This window comes from Dendropsophus ebraccatus, chromosome 3, assembly GCF_027789765.1.
Source record: "Dendropsophus ebraccatus isolate aDenEbr1 chromosome 3, aDenEbr1.pat, whole genome shotgun sequence".
Taxonomy (NCBI): domain Eukaryota; kingdom Metazoa; phylum Chordata; class Amphibia; order Anura; family Hylidae; genus Dendropsophus; species Dendropsophus ebraccatus.
Genome location: NC_091456.1, coordinates 49,989,804 through 50,007,747, shown reverse-complemented (window position 1 = coordinate 50,007,747; position 17,944 = coordinate 49,989,804). Strand labels below are relative to the sequence as shown.

The 17,944-nt window shown below is 39.8% G+C and overlaps 2 protein-coding genes across 3 annotated transcripts in view; one reads left to right on the top strand and one right to left on the bottom strand.

Annotated features, from left to right (window-relative positions):
- LOC138785607 (myosin-6-like) overlaps positions 1-17,944 on the bottom strand; it is a 452,023-nt gene that overhangs the window by 319,766 nt on the left and 114,313 nt on the right. The window lies entirely within an intron of this gene.
- LRRC2 (leucine rich repeat containing 2) overlaps positions 1-17,944 on the top strand; it is a 183,101-nt gene that overhangs the window by 90,854 nt on the left and 74,303 nt on the right. For both annotated transcript variants that reach the window (XM_069961713.1, XM_069961714.1), the window contains exon 4: positions 3,355-3,511. In XM_069961713.1, the coding sequence (XP_069817814.1) occupies positions 3,355-3,511 (157 nt within the window). The remainder of the gene's footprint in view (positions 1-3,354; positions 3,512-17,944) is intronic.

Below are 17,944 nucleotides of genomic sequence, written 5' to 3'. Positions count from 1 at the left end.
CACTTCCCTTCAAAAACAACATTTAGGCTATGGCCCAGTAAAAGGGGGATCACTGCCATTGAAATTCCAAATCAAATCAAATGGCCTTTTTCTTGCATCATGAGATTCAAATGCTGCAAGCACTTGTATCACTTTCTCACCATCAAATTAATCAAATTAATGGTGATTGGGGGTCAAAATATTATGCTTATTGCTGTGTAATATTTTTCAGGGTATAAGTCACACCCCTGGTTAGGGCAACTAAAAACTAGAAAAAATAAGTCTAAGGCAGCAGAAGGGTCAATGTCACTAACTTTGATGATCTATCATTGAAGAGAGGGTTAATAGTTAGATCATGATAGCTATTTTATGATTTGGTAGTTTTTATGTAATTTGGCCAAGAAGACCAATCTCAAAAGAAATCCCCTTCGCCATTCAAATATGTTTACAATATGAAGTAAATTTGTGTTTCCTGAAATTCATTAGCATACTGTGTCCTCTGCAATTTATTATAATGTACACCAGACCCTCTGAAATTCATTACAATACAATATGATTTAAGTCTCAGGACACCCTTTTATTTCAGAAACAAAAGTGGAAATGACAGTGGAGCTGTCCATGGTGCTGAACACAGAGCTAAAGGTGCTAGATCCAATCATTATGAATAGGGATGAGCGCAACTTGAGCATGCTTGAGTCAGATCGCTCAACATTTAAATAATTGCAACAACTGGCAAATGTTTTTGAAATGGAAATAGAAACTTGGAGAAATATCTAAAGATATCGATCTGAAATACTTTCATAGATTAAAAATATATAACCTATCCTAAGTATTCATCTTCTGTATAACTTCTAGAATTATCTATTAAAAGTACACTGATCTAACTGGAATTTTTCAGATTCTTAAATAAACAATGTATGCAAAACAACAATTTCTAGTCTATGATAAAGTTAACCCTTTAAGGACGGGGCCAATTTTCATTTTTGCGTTTTCGTTTTTTCCTCCTTGTGTTTAAAAGGCCATAGCACTTGGATTTTTCCACCTAGAAACCCACATGAGCCCTTATTTTTTGCGTCACTAATTGTACTTTGCAATGACAGGCTGAATTTTTGCATAAAGTATACTGCAAAAGCAGGAAAAAATTCCAAGTGTGGTGAAATTGGAAAAAAAACCCGCATTTCTTTTATTTGATGGAATGTGTTTTTATGCCATTCACCCTGGGGTAAAACTGACTTGTTATGCATGTTCCTCAAGTTGTTGCGATTAAAATGATATATAACATGTATAACTTTTCTTTTATCTGATGGCCGGTAAAAAATTCAAATCATTGTTAACAAATATACGTTCCTTAACAAATATACGTTCCTTATCGCTCTATTCCCAGGCTTATAGCACTTTTATCCTTTGGTCTATGGGGCTGTGGGAGGTGTCATTTTTTGCGCCATGATGTTAACTTTCTATTGGTATTGATTCTATTGATTGCTCATATACAACTTTTTGATCGCTTTTTATTACATTTTTTCTGGATTTGATGCGATAAAAATGCACAATTTTGCACTTTGGGATTTTTTTGCGCTTACGTCATTTACCGTGCGAGATCAGTTATGTGATTAATTAATAGTTCGGGCGATTACGCACGCGGCGATAGCAAACATGTTTGTTTATTTATTTTCATTTAAAACCTGGGAAAAGGAGGGTGATTCAGACTTTTATTAGGGGAGGGGGCTTTTTACTTATAACCATACTTTTTTTTTTTTTTACACATATACTAGAAGCCCCCCTGGGGGACTTCTACTATATACACTTTGATCTCTCATTCAGATGTTTGCTGTATAGTTATACAGCAAAGATCAATGAGATTGGCACTCGTTTGCTTTCGGCTGCTGCAGCCAAAAACAAACGAGTGCCGAGCCAGGGACGGCGCCAGTCCCCGGCTGGCAGCAATAACGGAGATCGCTCCTCCGGGAAAACGGAGCGATCTCCTCCACTAGACACCAGGGATGTGCTGCGTCCGGTAATCGGATGCAGCTCTCACGTTTGACAGCTGCATCTGATTGCTGTATTAGCGGGCACGGCGATCGGACCGTGCCCGATAATACCCGCGGTCCCGGGCTACAACGGGCACCCGGAACCGCGGTGGTTCAGAGCGGGGTCGCCGCGCGGCCCCGCTCCTAACACCTCTTACGGGCGCATGACGTACGGGTACGTCATGCGTCCTTAAGAGGTTGAAAGGGTACTCCAGACAAAACGTATTTTTAAATATGTTATTGCATAAAGAATAACATAGTGCTATTTCCCTAAACTTAGTAGATCAGGCAGGCTCACTTCCTGAAAAAAAAACGTGACGTCACATCTCAAATGTAGGGTCCAGCAGGGGGCGCATGTAAAAGTATAGAAATAGATTAGACGTCTATTCTCCCACCCTCCCTCTGTCCCACCCCCTGCCCCATTCTATTACAGCTTCTGCAGTGGGGTGAGCGCTCCATATCTGATGCTCACCCCAACTAGCCACCCCCACTAAGCCAGTCTCCCCCCTGTGCCTCAGCGCTCACCCTGACGCCCGATCCCGGCGGGGTGAGTGCTCATGCACCTCCACTCAAGCAAGCTGCACCATCTCCAAAGCAGCTTGCTTCATGTCAGCCTGTCTCCCCCCTGTGCCTCAGTGCTCACCCCGTCTCCTCCCTGTGCCTCAGTGCTCACCACGCTGCCCGGTCCCGGTGGGGGAGCGCTCCTGCTCCTTCTACCAAGTTCTCTCCCGTGCTGCCCACTCTCCCGTGTTGTCCGTTCTCCCGTGCACAAGCACTCACCCGCCGCTGGGTCCTGGCGGGGTGAGCGCTCCTGCACCTTCTTCCAAGTTCTCTCCTGTGCTCCTTTTCCTGCTCTCCCGTGCTGCCCGCTCTCCTGTGCACCTTCTCCCATGCACGAGCGCTCACCCGCTGCTGGGTCCCGGCAGGGTAAGCGCTCCTGCACCTTCTCCCAAGCTTGGAAGAAGGTGCAGGAGCGCTTACCCCGGCGGCGGGTGAGCGCTAGTGGAAGGGAGAGCGGGCAGCACGGGAAAGAACTTGGAAGAAGGAGCAGGAGCGCTCACCCCGCAGGAGGCGCAGGGGGGAGACGGGATGACATGAAGCAAGCTGCTTTGGAGAAGGTGCAGCTTGCTTGTAAGGAGGTGCATGAGCGCTCACCCCGCCGGGACCGGGCTACATACTAGGGTTGCCATGGACCCCTGGCATCTAGATTGTTAAATACAAGTTTAAATCACATAAGTATCAAGACTGAATAAAGAGATAAATTCAAAGTCTATTCTAAGAATAAAAATATCATTTTTGTCAATGTTGATAAAACTGCAAATCTATTGTTTGATTTTTCTCCTCTCAGGAGCTTCCTGATCACCTGATAGAACAGACATACCTAAAAGAATGGCATATTCACAAAACCCTCATACATACCATTCCAGACTATATTCAGACATTTGAAGACATGAAAGTTTTGGATATGTCACAGAACAAACTAACACATTTTCCTCCAGAAATAGGTGAGTACAAAGAATGTTTCATTTCAGGTTGCCAAGAAAGAAACTGAGATAATTGCGTAGAATGTATTGTATATTGCATCTTTAAATCCATGGAACAGAATAGTAAAGTCATACATTTTGTTGGTTCTATGTGTTTTATGGCATTTTGGTGGCCTTTATTCCATAATTTAGTGGTTTCACATTGCATTTTTGGAAAATATTTACATTGTGCTTTTCTTCTTTAGGGTGAACTTTTTTTTTTTGGTCGATTGTATTTTTTTCCCCAAAAAAGGCAGCAAGTGAGAGAATTTGTGGCATTTTATTTCTGTAAACTTTACATAATTTTTTTTTTCTTTCTTGGCTAAAAAGTATCAAGAAAGTGGTTGGGTTTTTGTGACTTATTTCACATTATTTCTCACAAACATGATTCACATATTTAAAGGAAATATGTCAGCTGCAAGTCATGTTCTAAACTGCTGACACTGTTAGAAAGCTGTTAGGTCAAGGAGACAGATCGCACCTTTCATATATCTGTCTGTGCTTCCAGAATATAAAACAATGCATTTATTCTATAATAAACAGAGTTAAAGAGGCTTTAGTGAGCTTCTGAAGTGTAGCAAGCTGTAACACCTCCTTAGGGTCCATTTACACAGAAAGATTATCTGACAGATTATCTGCCAAAGATTGGAAGCCAAAGCCCAAAGCAGACTATGAACAGAGATAAGGTCATAAAGGAAAGACTGAGATTTCTCCTCTTTTCAAATCCATTCCTGGTTTGGGCTTCAAATCACTGGCAGGTAATCTGTCAGATAATCTTTCTGTGTAAATGAACCCTTAGGGTACTATTACACCAACAGATCTGACGACAGATTATCTGCCAAAGATTTGAAGCCAAACCCAGGAGTGGATTTGAAAAGAGGAGAAATCCAGTCTTTCCTTTATGACCTGTTCTCTGATTTATAGTCTGTTCCTGGGTTTGGCTTCAAATCTTTGGCAGATAATCTGTCGTCAGATCTGTTGGTGTAATAGTACCCTTACTCTGCTCTCCCAAGTAATGGCTGTTATTTTACAATGACTGATGTCATTTGTATAATAACAACCATCTTAAAAGACAGCTGTCCAACTCCAAAAAAAGATGGTATGTAAACTTAGCCCAAAGGAGGCTTAGGCCTCCTTCATAGGCTATGTTCCCACTATGTTTATTTTTAAAAAAGAATGGCCGCTGATTGCAATGAAATCAGCATCCGTTCTTTTCAGCAGCGGCAGCATTGCATTAAATTCAATGCTGCCCACTGTGTTCCTACTTCGTTATTTTAACTTTCGTTCTTTAGAAAGGCCGTTAAAATAATGAACATGCCTATTATTTCAGAACAATAGCTGTTGACACAGTGTAAAGTGCAGCCAACAGTGGCCGCAATTCAATAGTAAACGGATAATGTTCCTACAGCTTTAACGGCTGCAGGAACATGCCAAACGCCCCAGACGTCCGGCAGTATAACACCGTTCGTTGTTATACTAAGTGTGGACATAGCCACACAGTGTTTTTCATTAGTTTACATAAGTTTTTGGTTCGTTTCATCTTGAACATGTGTTTCCTGCAATTTTTTAAGCCCTACAGAGAAGCCTATCTGAAAAACAAGAGAAAGCAAGTCCATATCCAGAGAATGCTGTTTTAAAAAAAATTTGACATTAAAATAAATAATACTACAAAACCTAAAAACATTGGCTGGTTGCTGGGACTTACTTACTACATAAACGTAACGTGCAGCAACCCCATACATACATGTACTGTACATGATTTTGCATTAAGGGGTTAAAGTTTCTCTAAATCTTTCAACAGCATGAAGGTTTATAAAAATATTTGAAGCAACGGGTACACTGTGTACCTATAATATTTGTACTACATCATTTGATTGCACAACTTAGTGTATAATAACAAAAAAAGGGTGATAATACTGTATAATTGCAATAATTTCTAACAAATTCAGGTACTAATTAAAAATACATAATTTATATTTAATAGCCTGACTGAGTAATAAAATCTGTCACTCAAAATCATATTTAGTGCCATTTATGTTCATTGCATTTCATAAATTAAGGGGACATCGTTTAAGGGTATAAACCCACACACCGTATATGCAGCGTATTTACTGCTGCGATACGCAGCAAATACGCAGCAAAAACGCAGCAGATTAGATCTAAATAACTGAACACAGCATCAAATCTGTACCAACAAATCTGCTGCGTATTTGTTGCGTATCTGCTGTGTATACGGTGTGTGGGTTTGTACCCTAAGGGTACAAACCTACACACCGTATACGCAGCAGATACGCAACAAATACGCAGCAGATTTGATGGTTTAGATTTAATGCTGTGTTCAGTTATTTAGATCTAATCTGCTGCGTATTTGTTGCGTATTTGCTGAGTTTTTGCTGCGTATCGCAGCAGTAAATACGCTGCGTATACGGTGTGTGGGTTTATACCCTAAATGAAATTATTGTGTGAATAAGGTCATCAGGGACACGTTGATGAAGTAGAAGGATAATGCCCTGCTAGAGATAATATTTCCTTGATTATAGCCTGAAAGTGCAACTATTTTAAGTAATAATGGATTATCTTACCAAAAAAGTGTAGCTGCTTGTCTAGAAATAATCTTTAGTTATATAACACCAACATATTCCACAGCAGTATACAATACAAACAGTAAGTGTACAGACAAAATAAGACGATACACAGTAAAAAAAATAATAATAATAATAATTAATAGAAGTGAAGTAAAGGCCTTGCTCACAAAAACTTACAATCTACACCCTAGCTTACAATAGGATTGATACAAATGTTAATTGTTTGATTTGTACAAAGGTCCATCCTGGGGGATATACTAAGAATTGGTTTCAATACTAAAAATACTAATTAATTTCACAATACAGACACCTCTAGTCCATGCTCTCTCCTCCTGGCGCCTTAGCTCCCCTCCTTTTGGGATGATGTTTTGTTGGTGGGTCGGCACTCTGGAAGGCATTAAAGGCAAATGCCAAACAGTAATGAAGCTTGTGGTCAGAGGGAAGATGGAACCCTGGATGAATGTATTCATGCCCCCACATCCCTGTAGGAGATTGGTTGCTAAAAGTCTTAATGTGGTCCTGTTCTGTAAATAAGTGGCTCTGCAGAGGGTTGGCGTGGAACTAGCGGATTAAGGCTGGATGATGCAGAACTTGATTGTTCTTCCCTGCAGTGGCCTGGTAAACAAATAGCATTGGCTGCAGATATTCTGTCAAGCTCAGTGGCATATCAGAAGACCATGATGGCAGGAGCTATATCCATTCATAAGCCCCTTCTATACTATTGCTGCTGGTAAGCCCCTGAAGGGGTTAAAACATGACTTATATACTGACACTGGTTATATGTGAGGGGGAGGGGGGTTGTGTAAACACAATTATGTAAGGGAAGACCACTGTTTGATTTGGCTTATGTAGGCTTGACAATTTATGGTGATCTCTCCTTGACTCACAATTTACTGTGATCTCTTACTGTGATCTCTGCTTATTCTGGAGAAAAGAAAATGTTATAAAATAAAATTTCCTAAACTTTTCCCCCCTCTGTAGTACCCATTTAAATGATTTAGGAGGGGTAGCATCATTATATAACAGAACCAAGCTTTTTGGGCAGTTGGGCTGTTGGTGAACTGGTAAAAATGATCTTTTTGTGACTTTAGCTGTGGTACATTGCGGTACCTTATGTATGAAGTAATGCACAATGCAAAGTTAACTGCATGGCTGTCAATACGCATGGGTGGTTTTCTCTCTGCTCAGTTAATAAAAGGAAGATAACCTTGGAGGAAGGGGGGCATTGAAAGGATAAATGGAATATTATGGAGCAGATGACAGATTCATATGGAAGAGTAATGGAATATATAAGGCACAATGAGTGCTTAACCACGCTATTTGAGAAATGACATGAAGTGCCTTGTATGATTAATTTTCAAAAGACATACTTCCCTATCTAACTCAGTTGGACAAGTACCTTGGTATATATTTAAAGGGGTTGTATCATTAAGAAAACTACTGTAGGTCTAAACTAAACATATTTTAAATGTGCAAGCATTTTGAACTGGTACTGTTTAAGAGAGATAAACTTACTAATACCCCATGGGTCTTCTTTGTTTTGATAACCTGTTGCCCTTGGTTAAGGTGGGAGAGACAGACTCAACTGCAATCTCCTGGAAGTATTGGAAGTTGGTCTCCACCGAGCCTGCAACAGCGGGGTAGCAGTAATTAAATCCAAGGGGTGGGAAAATAGTACAGTGATATAACTTTTCCAAAAGCAACACATTTGTACTCATGCATCTGATTTAATTGACTAGTTATGGTTTCCAGTAAGGGATACTGAGGGACATTAAATGGGGAAGGGGATGGGCTTAGAAGACAGGAGAAAGAGTTTTTTTCACTTCATCTTCTGTCTCAGCTGGTGAACTTTATAAAGGATAAAATATATCCAACAACAATTGTAGGAGGGAATTTCAGTTGTGACATGGAAAACAGGCTAGATTAGGAAACAATGTACTCGTTGCTGCCTGCGAGTAGGAAAATGTGCAGGATGCGGCCCGGAAGTCATGAGAGCATGACACAGGAGAAAGATGTGCGGTTTAGCCCCTCCTGCACTACTCATACTGCAGCCCAAGAAAAATAAAAGAGCACGACGCTACACGAATTTCTCCTCGTCCCCCACACAGGATCCCACACATTCATAAATCGTCAGCCCCCCTCTGGGTGAATTAATCAAATTTATTTGATTAATAACCCAGCTTGATTCGGCAGTTCACTGAACTTTGATATAAAGTTTTGGTTCATCTGAAACTTAAATGAAGCACACTAAAGCAGCTAAATGATTGCGAGCCACAAAGTTGTGAGTCCTAAAGTTTGCTCATCTAGACTTACCTTTCCAAACTTTCTCAGTGTCCTCCTCCTCTAGTCTCCAGATACCTCACAGTGACCAAAATATCTCAGACAGAGGTGGGACAGCACCATGGCCAGTGATTGGCTGAGTGAGCTGTCACTCTAGTCTTGAGAGTGACACCCCACTCAGTCAACCACTGGCTGTGGCACTGTCCCAACTCAGTCAGTCAGTGATTGGCTAAATGGCCTGTCACTTCCATCTCAGTTAATAAAGCTATTTGAAGCCCACTGGTGTGTACAAGTCTATATATGCTCAAGCTTTTTGCTTTATTTTGGATAGTTACCTTGGGTCTAACACTACTAGGCAACAAGGCTAACCACGGAGCCACCCTGTAATCTAGATGCACTAGTTATGAGTATATCCTTCTTTTTTTAATCGAATCAGCGGTAGAACATAGGGAACATATATATCCTTCTTGTATGTTTTCTCCTTTTGTATCCAATCATGCTATTGGACAAAAGTTGTATCACATTGCCTCTGCGAACCTGGCCTTACTCTTGTTTCGACTTATCTGTCTAAGGGCAGCTTCACACGTAGTAAATCACCACGGATTTTATGCTGCAAGTTTCGCTGGGAAATCCGATACGAATCCCACTACTGTGAGTTTGAATGAGGTTACATACTCGTAGTGAAATTTTCATTCCACTGTATGTAAATGCCGGCCCCCTTAATCAGTCGCTGCACGTGCTCCGGCTGCATCTGAGGCTCCCGGTTCCCATGGGTGGTGCAGCCAATCAGTGCATGGGCCCACCAAAGTCACTGATTGGCTGGGCGGGACTTACGGAAGACAGGAGCCTCAGATGCAGCTGGAGTGGGAGTATGTAACCACATTCAAACCCCTTGCTCTGGGCGGCGGCAGGTTAAGGGGGGCTAGCATTTACATACTTTTTCATTTTACATCATTTTCATTCTGCTGCGAGTATGTAACCCCATTCAAACTCACAGTAGTGGAATTCACTACGTGTACTGCTACCCGAAGGGTAGCTTCACACACACCGTAGAGCAGCGAATTTTCTGCTGCGGATCCGCAGAAGATCCGCAGCAGATATGATCTAAATAACTGAACACAAAATCAAATCTGCACCATCAAATCTGCTGCAAATATGCTGCGGATCCTGTATGTGTGAATTCACCCTAATAGTACATTCTATATAACAACAGTTGTCAACGCATGGCTCCCCAGCTATTCGGTAACTTGCCCTGACAGTTGAAGACATACTGGAAGCTGTAGTTTCCAACAGTTATAAAGCCAGAGGTTGGGGATCATGACTATACAATGTAAGTGCACCATTCAGTCTTTCAAACTATTTGTATTAGTTTCTTACTTTCTTCACATTTCTTATTAAGGCTACAACCCAATTTGCGGCCCAAAAATATTTCAGGGATGATGATCAACTAGAATAAAAGAACAATAAAGACAATGCGGAAAAAAAGCTTATGTATTGTTAGGAGGCTTCTGGTTAGTTCTCAAGGGGACAAAAAGCTTTCTAAAGCTAAAATTTACCAGCTTTGCTGTATAATCGCTTTAAACCCATGTAAAATTGGCTGTTCCAGCGATCACATTATTCACTTTCTCTAGGACTGTAAGGCTCTGATAATGGTTCTCAGTTACTTAGCTGGGCATAGCAATAATTCCATTGAGTACAATGTCAATTAATATTTGTATTGAGTGATTTAGGCTTGTATTCACTCACTTGGAACTGAAATCTAGAATGTAAGATCACCTTGCCAAGCCTTTCTACTTCTGAACAAATAATGCAGATTTTCTCCAAGCTATTCTCTAATCTGCATGACAACTACAAAAGATTGAGCTCACCGACTCATTATAATATTTTCTCCCCAGATTAGTGATTTAAGCTTAATCATAAGCATTGATTTCCTTTCACTTTTATTTTGTTTTGAAAACCGCTAATTAAATAGGGAGCAACTAAGTACAGACTTCTATTGCCTTTTTTTTTTCTCCGAAGTTTCCTCTACTTTCAATCACAACTTATTTTAACAAATTGCAGATCATTGGGCTACAGAGATTACTTTCCTTTCATGGCTGAAAATGATCAGAGCTTCAATTTTCTTTCAGGAATATTTAATGAGCGTTTCTTCAGATAATAGCTGTGCAGCGGAAGCGTTGACCAAAGAACATATTTTTTGGTTGCTCTGCAAAATACAAAGCTTGGAAGGGATTAATCCTTCACTCTGCTCTTGCAAGCCTATTAATTTCATTTTAATGTAATGTATACTCTGTCTTTTGCAAGACTAGCGCGTCTACCATTAGTGATAAGCCAATTTTGTTATGGGATAAGAGGGAAATAAAATTAAGTTCTAATTAATAATGTAGTTTATTAAGTTAGGAAATGTTAGACTTCACTGAGCATGAAGCAACAAAGTTTGGTATGGATTTAGAGACACTAAGCCGCCAGTTAATCATTTGTTATTACCCTCGCTTTACTGGGTACAATGACACCAAGGTTATACGCTTGTGTCGTGTGCTATATATATATATACTGTATACATTAATCAGCTATAATGTTTCAAACCACTGTCAGATCAAGTGAATACATCAGTCAAGGATTGGAATATATTAGACATCAAGTAAACAACCAGTTTTTATACGTGATGCAGGAAAAAGGAATCTTGTGGCTTGAACAAAGGTGACAGTAAGATGACTATATCGGACCATCTCCAAAATAGCAGATCTTATGGGGTGCACCCAAAATTAAGTAAGTACCTACAAGAAGTGGTCAATGAAAGACAACTGGTGAACTAGTGACAAGGTCATGGAGACCCAAGGTTCAATGATTCACATGGGGAAAAAAGCTTACTCCAGGTGGTCTAATCCTACAGAAGAGTTACTATAGCTGGCTTTGATAGAAATTTGTCAAAATGTACACTGTAGAGATAATCGAACATCGAAAAATATTAGGTTCTATAGACCTCGAACCTTGTCGAACCTTCAGCATTTGATTCCCGATGCCTTCCCGATCTGTGGGGAAGGAGGAGACAGCCCGGGTACCGTCTGTAATTCCGGGATTCAGCCTATTACCTAGGCTGAATCCCGGAATTCCAGGCGGTACCCGTGCTGTCTATTTTTTTCTCACGGACCGGTAGGCCATCGGGAATCAAATGCAGTAGGTTAGACAAGGTTCGAGTTCTATAGAACCTAAGATTTTCCGAAGTTCGATCATCTCTAGTATACTGTATCACAAATTGCTGCATATAGAGCTACATAGCCTCAGGTCAATTAAAGTGCCCATGCTGACTCCTGTCTAGCATTAAAGGTGCCTGCAATGTGCACATCAGTATCAGAATTAGACCATAAAGCAATGGAAAAAAATTTAATCTGGAGAAGAGATGAGACAAGGATGTTTATGTTGTGCTTGGGCTGTCACAGTTTTTGAGGACAGCTGGCTTTAGATCTAGCTACACCTGTGTCATATTCTCTTTTTAATGACTGACTTTTTAAATGTATCCTAGACTAGCACTTTCACAGACATGTCATTGTTTTACCAATATCAACTGGATGGAAATTCCAGAGAAAAGTCTACTTACACTACAGCTGCTGAAAACCTTGCCTGGATACCAATTAGTTGACTTGTAAAACTTGTATATATGTGATGGATCAGATATGTCATTGTTGTGGTGTGAATAAATTCCATCATCTGTTATTTTTATTTTAATGCCAACATAGTTTAAAGTCTTTTTGCTGTTATTTTTAGGAGCTGTTCCCGCTGTGTAACTAGAAACTAGAAGTAGAATGATTAGGAACATGATGAGACCTCTGGTAGTGCAGGATGTATAAAAACATAGGTGGTGGTGGTGAAAGGGTTAATTAAAGGCTGATCCAACGTAAAAGGCAGCATGTTTCTAAACTAAGCCGCTTATTGTATCTGTGTCTTGTCTGTTTTATACCTTTTGGTCTTTAACAATAGACAGTGAGGCATGCCACAGTTTGAGCCTGTTACTGACAGTGTAGCGACAAATCTACCGCTAACATTTTCTTTCCTGTTTCTTTGGGAAAATGGACTTTACACACATTTTTTTCTATGCAGTAGAAACCTTTTTTGGCATTCAGAAGAAGTCATTATCCTCCCCAAGGGAAACACTAATCATCCTGATCCTAGCCCAATTATCACATCAGCTTTTTCTATATGAGAGATATCGAGTCATACACTGTATGGTTAGTTTAAAAATGCTGTCTGGGCATCATCACAAATTCTGCAGTATAATGATACCTACACAATGATAACACAATGATGGCTCATTATTTTGAAAAAATGAGACAAAATCTATTATAAAAAAAAATTGAAACATGTAGATTACTACTCTATTCATACTGCAGTTTACTTGCAGCTGAGCTGGCTACCATCATGTTTTACCAAATTCCTTAAAAGTGTTACGTGGAAGCACTGCTTTCTAAACAAAAATTATACTACAATATAGTAGAGAATTTGCAGTTTTTAACCATTGGGCTACAGCTGCTACAGGAGTGCAATGAAATAGGAATCTATGATGTCTGTCATTCAGGTCACAAGACTTGAGGTCATAATAGGCAAGTGTGCCTGGCTTAAAGGGTTATCTAGGATTGGAAAAAAAAACCCAGCTGTGTTTTTTTTTTGCTCAGAAACAGTGCCACTCCTGCTCTCAGTTTGTGTGTGGTATTGCAGCTCACTTCAATCCAAGTGAAAAGAGCAGAGCTGTAATACCACACAGAACCTGAGGAAAGGGGTGGTGATGTTTTTCTATATTTTTCTAATCAAGGACAACTTTTTTATCTATGGAAAAAACAAACATTTGAGCCTTTTCAAAACTATATATTCATTGGTCATACATCTCCCTTTGTAAACAGGGATTTGTGCGGCCAAGAAAGATAAATAGAAATTGACAGCACAGATACTGTATGTGTATATCTGGGCTGTCAGTTTTCAGTTCACAAGTAGCAGTCTATACTTACCAGCCCCACTGCTTGTGATCCAGCATCTGGTTCTCCCATCTTCTGGGCGCTGCTGGAACCTATGGCTGCCGCCTCTCCTCCAGCATGATTGACAGCCGAAAGAGGCAGAGCCTGAAAAACAGCCGACCGCAAGGACAAAAGAGCCACAAGCAGCATGGCTGGTATGTACAAACTGCTGCTTGTGATCTGGAAACTGACAGCACAGATATCCACCTATCTATGCTGTCAGTTTCCAGGGCTGCATGAGTGATGCAAGGATCATTCATGCAGCACATCTACGCAAATTTTCATGCTGTGTAAAGGCACAGCAAACGAGCGCTGTTCGGCGATCATTAATGGCCCCCATAGACGAGACATCTGCACATCTAAAAGGACCCCAAGCCTCTTGTATCAAACAACTCACAGGGATGCTACCTCCAATGGTGCAAGTTTTTCCTTTCTGGGAAAGATCTACGTTGCATATCCCTTCTTTCCAAAACTCCCAGTGGAGCACGAATGGCCTATAAGTCTCCACTTTTGTCCCTTGCTTGTATATACTGTATGTTGCTTTATCTTATGCTCCTCATAAGTCCTTCTCAGGTCTGTAGCTGAAAGGTTTAAAGCCATTTGAGTAAATGCTATTGTTCTCAGCCCGCTTAACATTTTTTGTTTCCCTTTATGGCAGTTATGAAATGTATTTTATCCTTTATGTAATCAGTACAATGTTTGTATAATGGCCTAATTAAATAAACTATAAAAATCAATCCAGTAAAACTAGACTTCGGGAAAGTGACAAAGAACTGATGTAAGCAGTGACAAGAAAAGCATAGTTAAGCCAATGATTATTCCGAGATCCGATCATTGATTAGTTGTCTCTGGTCAGACTTCTTTGGTTGTCAATCAAATGCAGTAAAATGAAGAAAACAGGCCCATTATACATTAAAATGACCCCATTTACACTTCAAAATACTACATAATAAAATTGCCTTGCAGTATTAACATATAAGTAGATCAGGCACACATAGAAATATAGAACAGTGGCAGTCACTATATAGCCTGGCAATGTAACTTTCTCTTTACAATTTAAATTGGTTTGTGAGGCTATCACCTTGGGAGAGATGAGCATTTGATCCAGGCAGGTGTGAAATTAATTGGTTTCCTCCACTATGTTTCATGGGAATTTATATACTCTCTGGAGAAAAATAACATTTTCCTTCACTACTTTTGCTTTTCCTTAACCAGTTTCAGGCAATGCCTTCTTGTACATCGTATTTGTGAGGGATGTTGTCCCCCTGAATGTTGTTGAAATACTTTATATATCAAAAAATTAAACATTTATATGTCAATAAAAAGACTTATTGTAGGTTTTGTATTACCCTTTAATATAAATGTAAGTTGGCAAAACTACTGAACTGAAAAGAGGACGATTTGCTGTATCTGAGGAGCCCCAATTACCTGGACGGCAAAAACCACACTATTATGACAGCTCTTTTTGACCTTTATGACCCATCGTTTAGACAAGTAGCAAAAGTAGTACCCTTGGATCCCACTATTACCAAGAACGAGAAGTCCTCATATCTGTCTCTACCCAGCTACTTCATATAAATAAATTGGGCAACTGGAGAAATTATTTATTGCTGGGACTGGCATGGGACCAAGGTAGCTGACACACAAAGCCACCTACTTAGCGGGATATGACTGCTGCAGTATTTCTTCATCCCCTACAGCTACATTCCTGACACCCTGTGGCTCTTAACTATATGTAATTCACCTTTGAACGTATATATGAAGATTCTAAGCCCCCTATAACAACCCAATAGGCAACCTGAAAAATTATTACATGTATATATTTTAAACTCTTTGTCATTCAGTCTTTTATCTCATGTTATTACTGTCTTCTCTGGGATTCTTGTAGCATACAATGGCATTTTGTTGCTTAAATTGCTTTAGTTGTTCTCCATCTTATTACTTCTTTTTATACTTTTAGTCATGGTTGTCAATAATTAAGTAAAGAAATGCAATACCATTTGGTAACATTTCTTCTAACAACTTAAGGAATTATTATTTAAATATTACTTGGCCTCATTTTTTTGTAAAAATTTTAAGATTTACTAATTGTAAATTGCCCAGAAACCTTCTAAAACTGCATTTCTGTATATGTCTAATAAAGCATTAAAATGGACATTATCTTGTAAATGGTTCAAACCTGACCACCTCCTGCAGTCTTCATCTCAAAAACATTTCCCGAATCTGCTCTTTTCTCAACCCTTACACCACAAAACTGCTGGTACATGCTCTCATTATCTTTCCCTTGGACTACTGTAACATCCTCCTTTCTGGTCTTCCATTTTACACCCTTGCTCACCTCCAGTCTATCCTTAACTCTGCTGCCCGAGTAATCCACCTTTGCCCTCACTTTGCCTCTGCCTCTCCCCTCTGCTGATCCCTTCAATGGCTCCCCATTGTCCAACATATTCATTTTAAATTGTTTACCGTGACATACAAGGTCATCCACAACCTGTCCCCTCCGTATATCTTTGACCTAACACACAACCTTTGATCTTCCAATGACCTCCATTTATGCTCCCCACTTGTTTGTACCTCACACTATGCCTCCAAGACTTTTGGCCAAGCCTCCCCCATGGCAATTCAAGCCTTTCCATTCAAACAGATAGCAGGCAGGATTAACCACTCATTCCGTAGTGTAAAGGGACCTTTAAAATCACTGTTTGCTTTTTAAAGAGCCTTGTAACATGGCTGGGGATTATCTGCAAAGCCAAAATCTCCCGCAGAAGGGAATGTTATCTATCTGTAAGCAGCTGTTTTACCATTTTTGCCCTTTATCAACAAAGAGAAGGGTACTGGCTGGATAGGTAAGAGTTTTTGTTGTTGTGGGGTAATGTTAATCCTTAAAAACCATGGTAAACCATAGGCGTATAAACTTTTTTATGCCATGCAATTCTCAGTAGACAAAAAAGTATGTAATGTGAAGACGGCTCATTTCCTTCTGAAAGATAAATACTTTGCATTCAATATTTATTCAAATGTAGATACTTCTAAAGAATTTTTAAGCCTATAACTGATTATCTGTTTGTTATTTTTATTAGCAGTCTTTTACTGGGAGCTAGCTTATTGCCTAACATCAGCACTTCTTTAATTTGCCAAGAAAATATCTAAGTATAATACTATGTAACCCGTCATACCGTTGGATACATTAAGATATTTATGTTTAATAAAACGTGAAATAACATATACATATAGCTGCTCTTTACAAAGGATGTAATAGCCTTCATTTATGTACACTGAATATCAATTGAGTTAGACATATTTATTTTGGCTCAGTCAGAAGAAGCACGTTACCATGCTGTGTCACTAGTACATGTATTAAATAGTAGATATGATTGAACAGGTTCCTGTGATCTTGGTTCGTCTCCACTCACGCTGCATTGATGGAACTTGCCTGCTGTTCTAACTTTCTTTGACACTGTGGGAAACTAGAGCACACTAACTACAACACAAAGAATATAGTATATTTTAGCTCATTTTAATCCAGAGGAAATATTTTTACAAAGAAAAATAACTGGCTATTTAGTGAGAGAATTAAGGGTAGGTATAATGAGCAAATCCAAGAGACTATTCTCGCACTGAGAAGAAAATTATGCTGGCATGAAAGAAAAATGAGCTGTGTATTATTAATCATTAGAACTATACACATTTTTGTTCCTATTTGAGCTTTATACAGAAGTTTTGTCTCAATTTTTTTTTCTTAGAATAAATTGTGAAATCTGAAATAAATGCATGCTTTAGCAGTCTAGACAATGCTTGAAATACTACATGAAAATAAAGACTGCAGTGCAAAATCCTTTAATGCAACTTGCCTAGCCAAAGCAAACGCTAGCAAAGACTGGATTGGGCCAGTTTCAGACAAGGGTAATAGAGACATATTTCCGCATTCCAATTACGGCCACAAGCCCTGGCTAAACCATGTGACTGATGACCAGAAATAAAAGCATCATAGATTCCTATCATTAGCACTGCAGTTGGGCTGGGAATTGCACCATAAAACGAGCATAAAAATGTATTTGTATTATGATTGTCTGAAATGAAAGGAAACAGAACAGTTATAGTAACTGAAAGAGGTTGTCCGGGGAGCAGAAAAGGTCTTGCCTGATCTGCTTCCCAGTGCTCATTTCCTCTTTCTGCTCATTTCAGAATTATACCTTCTAAAGTGAGAGGTGGGTGGGTGCATGTCAAAAGCACTGTGCACAAGCAAAACCATGGTCACACGGGGTGTCCAATAGCTACCTGATGTTGATGATGTTGCAGTGACAACGGGCAGCTATCAGACATCACATGTGCTCATCAGGCCGCCAGCCTATCAGCGCTGCTCTGCTTCCTGCAACTCCTCCAAGGATGCCAGGAAAAGCTGGATGCAATCCTGGGAAATTTCTTCCAGTTTCCCAGGATTGGATCAAGCTTTTCCCTGGCACCTGGGGTGGAGCGGCAGGGAGCGGAGCAGTGCTGAAAGGCCAGGAGCTTGATGAGCAAAGCGCTAATCAACCGAATCTTAT